The sequence below is a fragment of the Chiloscyllium punctatum genome, chromosome 32, assembly GCF_047496795.1.
Source record: "Chiloscyllium punctatum isolate Juve2018m chromosome 32, sChiPun1.3, whole genome shotgun sequence".
NCBI classification, from domain to species: domain Eukaryota; kingdom Metazoa; phylum Chordata; class Chondrichthyes; order Orectolobiformes; family Hemiscylliidae; genus Chiloscyllium; species Chiloscyllium punctatum.
In genome coordinates this window covers 65,464,315-65,477,423 of record NC_092770.1, presented here as the reverse complement: position 1 = coordinate 65,477,423, position 13,109 = coordinate 65,464,315, and the positions used below count along the sequence as shown (strand labels likewise).

At 40.8% G+C, this 13,109-nt stretch overlaps 1 protein-coding gene across 9 annotated transcripts in view; it reads right to left on the bottom strand.

The window, feature by feature from the left end:
- The window catches only part of cntn1b (contactin 1b), a 750,295-nt gene that overhangs the window by 224,424 nt on the left and 512,762 nt on the right, over window positions 1–13,109 (bottom strand). For all 9 annotated transcript variants that reach the window (XM_072552560.1, XM_072552558.1, XM_072552559.1 and 6 more), the window contains one exon: window positions 12,623–12,772. In XM_072552560.1, coding sequence (XP_072408661.1) covers window positions 12,623–12,772 — 150 coding nt within the window. The remainder of the gene's footprint in view (window positions 1–12,622; window positions 12,773–13,109) is intronic.

Genomic DNA, 13,109 nt, shown 5'->3' with positions numbered 1-13,109 from the left:
TAGAAATGGCACAAACTTCCCAGTTCAGATGTGAATTAGACTCAATACAAGAAAAACAAGCAGCTCATCCATAAGGTAACTGGGACTGGTTGACCGTGACATAAATAGCCCTTTTATTAAAAAAAAAGGCTCCTTCCTCTTGCTGACATTTGGATGCAATGTTGCACCAATTGCTTCCACTGTTCTGTTTTCCTTGAAGAGAAATATGAAAAATGTGAAGTGTTTTATGATTCTAAGCATAACTTAGCACTGACCCACGCAGTCAGGAATAATGAGGTAACACAGGGAAAAACAGAACGCTTTGACTCAGGAAAGCCCACATATCAGATCAGGGACGATGTTCAGCTCATTTAGGGAGTGCTGGAGGAGTGAGTAAGTGTGCAGTCACCACTGACCCGAGATCACCCTTGCAATAGTATGCAGTTAATTGGGAGTAGTAAGCTGATATCTTGGAAGAAAGTGGTATCTGACGCACTGAGCATGGGCAGAAGATATACGTATCAAAAATATAACAAAAACCAAAATGCTAACTGATCAAGACAAAGAGAAGCATCTTTGCTCCTCTGCTCAGTTTTTAGATCAATGCCCGAATACCTGTCATCCAGAATGATAGAAAGCCATTTGACTTCACGTGGTGCACCATCATAAACCTTTACTCTCAAGGATCCAGCCACCCCCACCAACACCCAAGTGAGAAACCTGCCGATGATCTCTCTGCACAGGCACTGAGTTTAATTGTATGACTATTGCAGCAAGGATCAAAGATTACACCTTGTACCTCCCTCATCTGCACAGCTCAGAAACTCACTGGTTCAGGTAGATCTCAACATAAATCCATGTTCTAGTGATATTTTAACGGCCATTTTTAAAATAGTGACATGGTGCAATGGCTGATGATACAAAGATCTAGTTTGAAATCATGTGTATGACAGCAAATGGGGCTCAAACGCACCACCTTGTCCTTACTGGTTTTGAAAACACAGCCTCTGGCTCAAGTAGCACAGTGATTCGCTCAATGTGGGAGCACTCACGCATCACCTCCAAGCAGCCAGGAAACCAGAGGAAATAAAACCCCTTGAGAAAGTTAAAGCACTGGAAATATCAAATAAATACTGCTTTGTTAAGACAGGCTAATAAATACAGATTGGTGAGCAAATTTCTTAAGTTGCTAATTAATACCAAGGGACGCTAGAGATCAAGATCAGCTTCATTAATCTCCTGATTAGTCAGGAATTTGGATACAGGTCTTTATTTGACCTTGCTGACATCTCTTAGCACAATGTAAGTAACTAAGTGCTACAGTTTCACCCCGGTCAATGGGTTCACTCCTGTTTAATAATTCCGCAGGACAGAAAAGGCAAAAAAAAGGCTTAATTCAGATTGTGCCTTTAAGGAATTTTCAAGCACAGTTACTTTACTGTACCTCCTGTCCCCTCTAATCTTGTCCTCATCATCCTAGGTCTATGGCTGCCTGTTTGACCTTGTTATTTTGCAGGGCCTTCAGCCCAACTTTACACTGGGAATGAAATACTTCAGCCCAAGTCATTGAGAACTACAAACCTCCAACAAACTAGTCTTTGAGCCTAGGTTTGTCATGGACATCCTAATTTACTTGACTTTTTAAAGGCATCACTCGGTTAATAGTCCAGTACAAAGTTCAGAAGTTCAGAAAGCCTGAAGTAAGGTATCCTTTCTTGTGCTACCAAAGGGACTGGAGTTGCAATTATTGTTTCCAAATTGTAGTCAATGGTCATGTTTAAATTCATTCACAGAAAGAGGGCAAAATTTATTGTTGTCCTCGAGTCCATTTGAAAATGCCTTCACCAAGTGTTGCAGTCCAGGCAGTGACCGTTCTCGCAGTGCTATTAGGGAAGGACAAAGTCAGACCTCACACAACACCAGGTTATAGTCCAACAGGTTTATTTGAAATCACACAAGCTTTCAGAACGTTGCCCCTTCATCGGTGCAGTAAGAAACAGAGTTTATAGGCAGAAAGAGCAAGGGTAGAGAGATCAAAACGATCAAAAGCATTTAATGCAAGAAAGCAGAGAAGATCCCAAAAGGATCAAATGTGTGATCTTTTTGGTCTCTCTGCTTATTATCTCTGAGCCTTTGTGTACTCTTCCCTCTCACTGTACCGAACGAAGGGGCAGCGCTCCGAAAGCTTGGAATTTCAAATAAACCTGTTGGACTAGGACCTGGTGTGATGTGATTTCTGATTTTGTCTACCCCAGTCCAACACTGGCATCTCCACATCAGGGAAGGAGGTTCAAGATTTTGACCCAGCAACACTGACAGAGCAGTGACATCAGTCCAAGCCATGATAGCCAGTGACTTGGAGACATATTCGCAGGTGTGTGCTCCTAGCCAGCTCTGTCAAAGAGGCATAGAGATGTACAACATGGAAACAGACCCTTCGATCCAACTCGCCCATGCTGACCCGACATCTTAACCTAATCTAGTCCCATTTGCCAGCGCTTGGCCCATATCCCTCTAAATCTTTCCTATTCATGTTCGCATTCACATGCCTTTTAAATGCTGTAATTGTACCAGTCTTCACCACTTACTCTGGCAGCTCATTCCATACACACGGCACCCTCTGTGAAAAAGTTGCCCCTTAGGTCCCTTCTAAATATTTCCCCTCTCACCCTAAACCTACGTCATCTAGTTCTGGACTCCCCTACCCCAGGAAAAAGACCTTGTCTATTTACCCTATCCGTGCCCCTCATGATTTTATAAACCTCTATAAGATCACCCCTCAGCCTCCAATGCTCCAGAGAAAGCAGCCCCAGCCTATTCAGTCGCTCTGTGGGGTAAAAATTCCAGGTTTGGATGATGCTGTTGAAGGAACTTTAGTGAGTTACTTTTGTGTCTAAATGGTACACACTAAACACAGCCCATCAGCAATGGAGGGGGTAAACGTTTAAAGATATTGGGTGGGATGTCTGGAGTCATGGTAGGGGTGGTGCTCTACAGAGTTTGCTTTTATTTTTATTACTCTTCACGACCTTCAAGGGCACTGGTGTTGCAGGATATGTTCAGAACTTTTACAGATGATGCACATGTCTGAGTGCTACGACTGTAGAGGAGAACGAACTCCTACCAAGTTTAGGTGTGTGGGGGAAACATTGCAAATAGCATTCAATCAAGACAGGCATATGCAGGCAGGCTCATCACAGGATGCACTTAACATTCACAGGAAACAATACTGATAGTGGCCAAGAGAGAATAAAATCTTTACGACTGTGCACTCAAGGTTCAAGACCAATGTAGAGAAGCTACAGCCAAAGAAAACACTGCTTGGTGTATTCACAGAACCATTCAACTTATATCAAAGGATACCAAGCTGTCATGCAGATTTTTGGCTGGAATACCTGAACTTGTTTTGATTCTTTCACATAATGGGCTTCACACAGTGACTCAGATGAAGTGCACATTTTACCCAACAAGACGTCCTAGCAACATTTGATGATAGAGAATGATGGGGCACCGAACAGTGCGATATTCAAGGCAGCCTCATTGCAAAATGGTCATCCACAGATTGCCGGAACTCAGCGAAATACGACAGGGATGTTCGACGGTGCTCGGGAAGTTCTCCAAGTGAAGATGTGCATCATCTGTAAAAGTTCTGAACATATCCTGCAACACCAGTGTCCATGCTGGTCGTGAACAGTAATTTAAAAAAAGCAAAAAGTACTCTGCAAGATTGAGTGCACCCAGAAGTTTCTCCTTAAAAAAAAAGCAACCTTGACAATAAAGCAAGTTCATTGTTAAACATAATTTCACAGCAAACACAAACTGAGTTGTGACTTTCATGTAAAGGGTCATGTGAAAAGTTAAAATAGTACCAATTATGAAAACTAAAGCCCTTATGGTAGAAATCTTGCCAACCTTGGGGATGAACACTTTGCTGCCTGTCATTTGATACTCAGAGATGGACAGGGTGCACAAGGGAGGAAGTTCGAACAGCAAAGGAATGAATTTTGGCCAGCTTGGAAAACAGCTGTTTGGTGTTCACTCTTGTCGACTCTCTCAGCACAATCCCCCCATAACAACATTACCCACCTTCCCATGAGTTGCAATAGGCCTTCTGCCCAAAATTACAAATAGGTAGTGAAAATCTATTGGTTCCTTTCTCCCTTAACTTCACTGGTCCACCTGAGGTTCGGACAATCAAGGTCCAACAGACTGCTGCATCTTGGAAACACATATTAACCCTAGGGAAGACAAAGTCACCTTGCTATTTAAGTTTCCATTGAGCTATGACTGAGACACAAGGCCCTTGGTCCTCTACCACAACTGACCTGAGCATCTTGCATTTTGGGAATGTGCTCAGAATGTCTAATCACTTATACTATTGTGCAATCTGGACCAGAGCAATAGGGGGTCTCTTTGAGAGGATTTTGGAGATCCAAAATGAGATCCAACTGAGTAGACAAAGGGAGAAAAATAACATCCAAATATTTTGGGGTGGTAAGGTGGCTCAATGGTTAGCCTCACAGCACCAGGAACCAGGTACTCTCAGGCAACAGCCTGTGTGGAGTCTGCATGTTCTCCCCGTGTCTGTGTGGGTTTCCTCCAGGTGCTCTGGTTTCCTCCCTCAGTCCAGAGATGTGCAGGTTAGGGGGATTAGCCATGGGAAATGCAGGGGTACATCGAGAGGACAGGTGACTGGGTTAGGGCAGGATGCTGTTTGGAAGGTCAGTGTGGACTTGAAGGGCCAAATGGCCCACTTCCACACTGTAGTGGTTCTATGACTCTAAATCAATCGCTTCCCAAGCTTGCTAATACAGAAGAAAAATGCAACTTTAAATCATTAGTGGGGACTGTTCCTAGACTTTTACTTACACATTAGAAACGACTGTTATTGCCTGGGTATGATAGATTGCTGCAATACTGAGACTTGGGTTCATCAGAGAACATTTTGACCTGGCGAACTAAACCATAATAAAACCTAGATAAATTACTGTATTCACTGACAACAAAGGAAAGGCTTATTTGTGGAAATTAGTCAGCAAGAAAGTTGCAAATGAAACACATACAAGGACAAATTCCATCAATTTGCAAGCTTTCAGCTGAAGTATATTTTTTAAATGCTTGGAAATGTGCTGACACCACTTTATTGTCCCTCTCAAATACTCGTACTACCAGCTATTCTTCTGTCATGTTGCTAACAGCCAAATGCCTAAAAACAGTCCCCACCTATTTGAGTAAAGGTTCAAATGAAAGATATTTGGTCATTCTGATCCTAAGGCCAGAGTGGTCATGTTTCCAAAGTCTAGTAAATCATTACCCTCCCTGAAGGAGACACTCCTCTTTCATCGAATCTACTCACTCACTGGACTATTTCATTCTTGGGTGCTTCAGCAAAGCCTAGTTTTGATTTTACCACGTGCTTCCCAAACCCAAATTCGACAACTCAAAGCAGGAAATTATAATCTTTCACTCAGTTTTATTTTGTCCTCAAGCATTATCTTTGACCTGATGTCAGTGTATGTCAGTTTAATGTAGAAACACAAAGCCCTGTAATCCCTGTTTACAGATGCCCTGTTTTACTTTGTCTCATTTCATCATTGGCAAATTAATCAGGCTTGTATTCTCTTTTGGTGTTTGTGAGATGTGTTTGCATGCTGCTTTGAGCTGATCTGGTGATTAGATCAGCGTCACTTTGGAACAGCCTCTCCTGTTCCCGGATACATTTTTTCACTGCTGACCCTTCAATTTATCACACATTCTCCAACAATGTGTGCTCTTGCTGAACCTTCCGCTCAATGACGTTGTGGATCACAGCCTCCCACTCGTCACTGCCCTTTCACAATGCCAGGTTCAGTCTACTGATTGATTATGCCTCGCAACTACTTGGTTAGCAATGAATTCTCGCAATTAGCAATTGTTAGACTAACTGGCTCATAGTTTCTCCTCCTTCCTGCCTCCTTCATTCATTCAATCATCATGTTACATCTGTGGTGTTCCAATCCACTAGGACCTCTCGAGAATGCTCAGAGTTTTTAAAGATTACAATTAATGCAGCCATGAACTGCTGCAGCTATCTCTTCAAAGAATTGAGGATTCAGGTCATCAGGTCCAAAGGAATTGTCACCTTTAGTCCAAATTCTTGTCCAAATTTTCTTTTTCTGCAGCGATCATGATTTTCAGTCTTGGTATTGGTTCCTGCCTTTCTACTATTCTTGGGATGCTTTCAGTGACTTGTCCAATGAAAACAAATACAAAGTACTAGTGCAAACACTCCACCATTTCCTTCTTTGCCAGGACTTAATCCTCAGCCTCATCTTCTAATGGACTAATGTTCATTATTTCCTTCTCTTCCTTTATATAATTTGGAGAAGCTTTTACTCTCTTCTTTTATATTTCTTGCTAGTTTTCTCTCAAACTCCAGTTTCTCCTTTTTCTTTGAGTCACACAGCATGGAAACAGACCCTTCACTCCAACCAGTCCACACTGACCATGTTCCCTAAACTAAACTAGTCCCACCTGGCTGCACTTGGCCCATATCCCACCAAACCTTTCCCATTTATGAACTTATCCAAATGCCTTTAAATGTTGTAACTGTACCCGCATCTACCACTTTCTCCATGAGTTCATCCTACACGTGAACAACTCTGAGAAAAATTTGTCCCTTTTAAATATTTCTCCTCTCACCTTAAAACCGTGCCCTCTAATTTTGAACTCTCTTATCTGAGGGAAAAGACCCTTATCATTCACCTTGCCTCTGGCGCTCATGATGTCATAAACCTCTATAAAGTCACCCTCAACCTCCAGTGGATGAAGTTACAGCCTTTCCAGTCTATTTTTATATCTCAAACCCTCCATTCCTGGCAGCATTCTGGTAAATCTTTTCTGAACCCTCTCCAATTTCATAATATCCTTCCTGTCGCAGGGCGACCAGAACTGGACACGCTACTCCAGAACGAGCCTCACCAATGTCCTGTACAACCTCAACAGGACATCTCAACACCTATACTCAAAGGTCTGCTGGTTTGCAAATGTTCCCCAATCATCTAGACTGATCTTCATAACACTGTACAAGTTTCAATTTGATACCATCCTTAACCTCTTTAGTTCAGATGGCGCACCCTTGCCTTAGTAACTTACTTATCATATATATTATCATTAAATAGAAAGTGGCCCTTTGCGTCAGATATTCCAATTCCCATTTTGCAGCATGATATAAGTAAGTGTTTTCAAACATACAGGGTATGGATGGTGCTCATTACAGGCTTAAGATGGTGTCCTAAGGATGAATTTCTAATCTGTAATTGACAACTGCTATTTTATAAAATGCAAAGGATAGGAATGAGAGTGAGTCACTCAGCTTGGTCCACAGCTAGTATCCATAATCTGAGGTCACTTTCTTCCCTTCCTCATTCTATAATCTTGGGAACAAGCCTGTCATTTCTAACGGAATATTTTAGCTGAGTGCACTCAGTTGCTAAGTAGCAGCCTATTCTATAAATACGAGTAACCATTCTGTATGTTATCCTGAATTTGAAGATCATTTGCTAGTAATTATATTGTCCTTTCCTGTCTCGGTACAAAGGCTTCTCCGCATCGGCCAACTGCTGAGCTAAACTGAACCAGAACCTTCCTTCTTCTCAGCAATTGTTTACTTTGGATTCTAGGTTGTTCTCCGTGCGTGTATCATTGCTGCTCTACACATGTATTGAGATGAAAAATATGAGTTGGTCTCACCAATAGCAATGCCTGCAACTTTTAATGTTTATCTTCCTTTTTGATTGCCTCACCATGGAAACATTTTAAATGATATGCCCGCCACTAACTTCGGAAGCCTCTCAGCCACAAGGGATTAGGCTCAAGTCCTACTTTGGAAAATTCAACATAAAAATCTCCGCAGACACTCTACCTCAATAACAGGGGAAGGCTGCATCAAATGAAGAGACGCCCTTCAGAAGTGAAATTAAATCAAGTCTCTGTCTGTCTCTTCTATCCAGGTGATCATCAATATTTATCTCTCAATTAGCATTGCATCATTGTTTGTAGGAGTGAGCTGAGTGTAAACTACCAGCTGTATTTTACCCTACAATGGTGAGTACCCTTCAAAAGTTCTTGGTTGGCTGAGGTCATGTGGAGCACGATATAAATACAAGTGTTTTTTTCTCCAATTGCCAAACACAAACTCGGTCCCATAAGTAGTGTTTAAGGTTATGTTCTGTGCTTTTGTACACATATATGAAAAGTATGATGAAGTAAGGAACACATATTCACTGCATTCGGAGAATCTTTTGTGTGCAGTGGTTGTCTATCTATCTCTGAGCCAGAAGATTTGTATTCAACTCCCACCTGCTACAGAGTTGGTTCTAAGCAGGATGTTTTTGTTTTATTGTTGTGCTAGTTCCTTGCTGAGATGTACAGGATTGAACCTTTGCAACACAGGCGAATGCAATAGTCCTCTTCAAGTCTGGATTCATGCATATGACCATTGCATCATGTTTACTGACGTATATCGAGACAAAATAGAATCAAAACAACACTACCTGTGGTTCCATGTGACACAAGAAAAGGAACAGTGTTTCAGAAGCAGTAACAATCCAAGCTGATAGAAATCTAATTTACAATGCAGATGCAATCCATCAAAAAGTGCTCTGGCCCAATGACGGTAAAATGCAATATGTACAGGAAAGGTACTGAACATTTCAAATCCTAGGGTTTGATAGGAAACAAGAGCGCAAATACTCATTTAAAAATTGCCATACTCATCCACATGAAAAGGAATGCATAAATATGCACAAATTTCTCTATATTCTACAAATTTCTCTACAAATTTCAACACACTTAGAAGATACAAGGATTACAAACTCTTATGCATGAAGTTGAGTTGAATATGGTCACATAAAGCATGATGGTCAACTTGGTAACACTGAATCCAAACTGTTTGAAAGGCTGAATGGTTAGACATACTATTCTTACGGTTGCACTGTACATCACAAAAGCTGCATATTTATGTCATTAATAATAACTATGTACTACACCACCTCAAGTAAATGCAGCAAAATGAACACACGTAAGAAAACATACTGAGATATATTAAAATAGGCAGAATATCAGAGCCTTATGTTGCAAGTGTGCACAGATACACATGCACACACGCACATAAAAGATAATCACCCATTAAAAAACATTTGAGTGAGCAGCTGCCGTTCTGTAACAATGCATATGTTCACGGTTCCCTATATGTAGCTCTCTCCTTCAGTTCAACAAATCTTTCAGTTCAGAAATGAATGCAAATGATATGATAGCATAACTGCAAGGATACAACTGCAGTGGATCATGTTAAATCAGTGACCAAGCTGAACAATAGTGTAACTCAAAATATGCCAAAAACTTACTGGAACTCATGCCAGAAATATGTTGTTGACTTTGAACAGTCAACAAACACATCTGCATTATATTGCACTTTGCTAGTTTACATATCGTGCTGCCATTTTAACTGAAAATTGGAAACAGTAAAACTTGTCTGAATAAGAAGCAAATGTGCCTCATTTACCATCAAACAGAAATTGAACCTTTGAGATTACAGCAAATATTCCTAATCCTCTCACTTTCATCTGACTAGCAACAAAACCTCAATTGTCCTCAATAAGTAAGTTTTTTTGAGAATATAATTGAGCGAGGTGGAGCAGTTCAAACAAGCAAATTTATTTAGATTTGGAAAATTAGTGGAAACTGCAAGACAATGTGGTAACACAACACAGGACAGTAAATTGTCAACACACAGATTTATTTGTGACACACCTGCAATACAAAAGTAGTTTTGTGTAGCTTCTATAAAATGTGTAGGTGATGTCCATTTCAGCTTATTATGTCTGAACAGTTCAACAAGTGAAGAAAGTATTTATCAACTACCAAACTGAGAAATCAAGTAACTACTGTATCAGGAGTCCTTCAGTCAAAACCTTCAGCTCTAAAGTTATTTCAGACTGCCTAGTAATTGGAGACTTGCTTTAGTCTTCACAGTGTGCCAAGGTCACACCCTCATTGTCCTGTATATGCCGCTCAGCTGCTTCATGTGAAATGTCTTGATCTTGAACAGCATTACTGAAAACAAACAGCAATGGCCTCAAGCCTTGAAAGCTGCAAGATGAGCTATTTGTCAGTCCTATAGTCATCTGCACCCAGGAGCAGAATGTCAAGTTGGATTCCATGTCTTTAGCATGCTATAAACTGACAGATGTCAAAATCTGATAAGGATCCTAATTACTCTCACGTTTGCAAGCCACATATGTACATTTTATAGTCCTTTGCCCTTGCTTCCACCAAGCTGTACAAAACCCAGGACGCAGGATTTATCCGCAAATGTGGCAAATGAGGCAACAGTGCAAAAGACATCCATTTCTAAACCTTGAGGCCAACCAAAGGACAAAGGATAAAGCTGGAATTAAGAAACGCGAATGTAGGTAGACCACAGTCAACCAGTCTGAATCGGCAGGACTGAGGGTCACATCAGTCCCGTGGTCAGTTGAACTGAAACTGCTCAGATACCAGTCCTCACTATTTCATCCCAGCATCGTCACCCAATCTGATTCAATTCAGTGCAAGGTCACAAGTTTTCACCATCTAATCAGATTTTTCTAATCTTACTGTTTTCTTCTGCACACTTTTCAACATCAGTGTTGACTGGGTTCTGCATGAGCCCTGGGGTTTCTCTTATTTCCGAAGAAAAGGAATCTCGTGGAAACGTTTGCTCATTTTCAGCAGATTTTTGAGACTCCTTGTTCAGTTCCTCTTGGTTAATGCAATTCCCATGATTTTGAATGCATATTATAAACACCAATCCTTCAGTCTGAATATCAGAAGTTGCAGTGTAAAAAACCCTGAACTTAACTCTATAAGGCTTAATCATGCGAAGTGAGAGTGTAGTGTGCAGAACTGGTTGGGTAGCATTGTAACGCAATCCTGACCTATTCGCGAACCAAGTCAGGTTTAATATTGAGAGCTGAGTTTCTGAAGTCAAACTCTTCAAGTCAACAGAACAGAAACTGAAACAATATTCAATTGATTCTGCCTTGCGTACAGTAACTGACCCTGGTTTTCTTTAAATAATATCTTAACTAGACTGAAAAAAATGTAACTAAAAATAAAACATCCATGTCCTCCACTTTTTCAGAATTGTTTCTCTAATCTTGGCTAAGCAGACCACTGAACATGGACATTACAGACTTCTCTGATTTGGACTCACTCTGTGATTCACGTCAATAATGGAACAAAAGAGAATTGGCATGCTCTTAACTTTCAATTGAATGTTAACAGAGCAGTTCATAAAACCAACTCTCACCAGCATCACAACAGGAAGTCACATCGGACATAGCTACAAGATAAGTGACCAGCAGTGCAGCTATTCGGGCTTTTTTAAGTCTTCCTTTCCAGCTTCATATTGCTCTAAATACCGATTTCATAAACCACCATGAACCTTAGGTTAGCAAAGTAGAATGATGAGAAATCAACCCCAATTCTGATGCAGCGCATTGTATTTCTATCAGTCAGATACCTGAAAGCAAAATATGGGGACCGTGAACTCAAGGAGCTGGAACTTCAGCTATTCCAGAAGCATGACATGCAAATCTCATATTATAATCTACGGCCAACTGTGAGAAGCAATTAGAAACATGGACTGTTCTCAATCAGAAGCCCTGATTTTTCAGTTACTAGTTAATGAGACTTTTGTTGCACTTTTACTTTATGTTACCACTTCACTATGAATGTTTCATTTAATTTAATGGAAAATCCAAATATTTCTTGTGCAAGAAATAAACAAACAGGGTGGATGCATCTCTGAAAGGGATCCAGGTACAATCAATAGCTTTCAGTCACAATCTCTAGTTTGGGATTCTTGACTACTATTCAGAATCCAATGTACTTGACAAGTTTCAATGTACTTGACACGTGACGAACTAAGGAGTGCCCAACAATACAGGAATACGTTGTAGTTAGTGTCAACAAAGGTAATTGAACAACAGACATGAGGTTGTTCATAGCTCTTGACAAGCTACTCCCTTTCAAAGGCAGTGGTACTGCGTTATTGTCATTCAACCACTTATCCAGGACCCCAGGCTAAAGTTATGTGGACTTGGGTTCGAATCCTACCAGAGCAGATGGTGAAAGAGCAATTCAACTTTTAAAATCTGGAATTGCAAGCTAGCCTAATGGTGACCATGTAGTCATTGTGAGTTGGTGTACAGGTTCACCTGATGTCATCTGAGGAAGGAAATTACCATCTTTACCTGGTCTGGCCTCTGTCCACAGCAATGTAGCTGACTCTGAACTTCCCTCTTAAGCCATTTGGATCAAGGGGCAATTAGGGGTCTGCAACAAATGCTGGCACAGCCTATATCCCAAACAACCAATACTTTTAAAAAAGGTTGATATCAGCTGGGAGTCAGGAAAACAATAACATGTTTGGGTCAAGTGTAGGTGTTACTCATTTAACATATCACTGTGTTTCCCCATGGAAACCACCACAGGTATACATGCACTACTCACTTAATAATTAAAGACTATGAAATCTGTAAAGCATGATGGGACTTGTACAATTATTTATGTAGAAGCATAAAGTGTAACGTAAGTCTCAACAGAGATAGCAACCCACCTGCTTCAGCTGTCCGGATTTTAGCAGATGGCAAACTGGGCTCTCCCAAGCCTAGGGTATTGGTTGCTACAACGCTGAATTCATAATCCATCCATGGGATCAAATCGATCACCTTTGCTGTTTCCATGTTGCCTTCTATATCCTGAGGATCTAAATAGGAAGAAGATTATATGTCTTTGAGAGAGAGAGAGAGAGAGAGAGAGAGACATATCTTTGAGAGTGAAGAGAGAGACAGAGTGATGATTTTATGCTTGACAACCGTCACCAAAACGATTCTGACATAACCCCAGAAGGAGAACTCATTACTGATACTGAACCATAACCCTGTTCCCTCATTACTTACTTTATTCAGCAGCAGTTAAGAAATGTGGATCTACAGAGACTCACCATTTATCCTACCCCGGATTGTGGGAGCAGTGACTGTGATAGGAACACCAGTTACTTTGGCAATGATAGATTGAGCAGTGGAAACTGCTCAGGCTTCTTA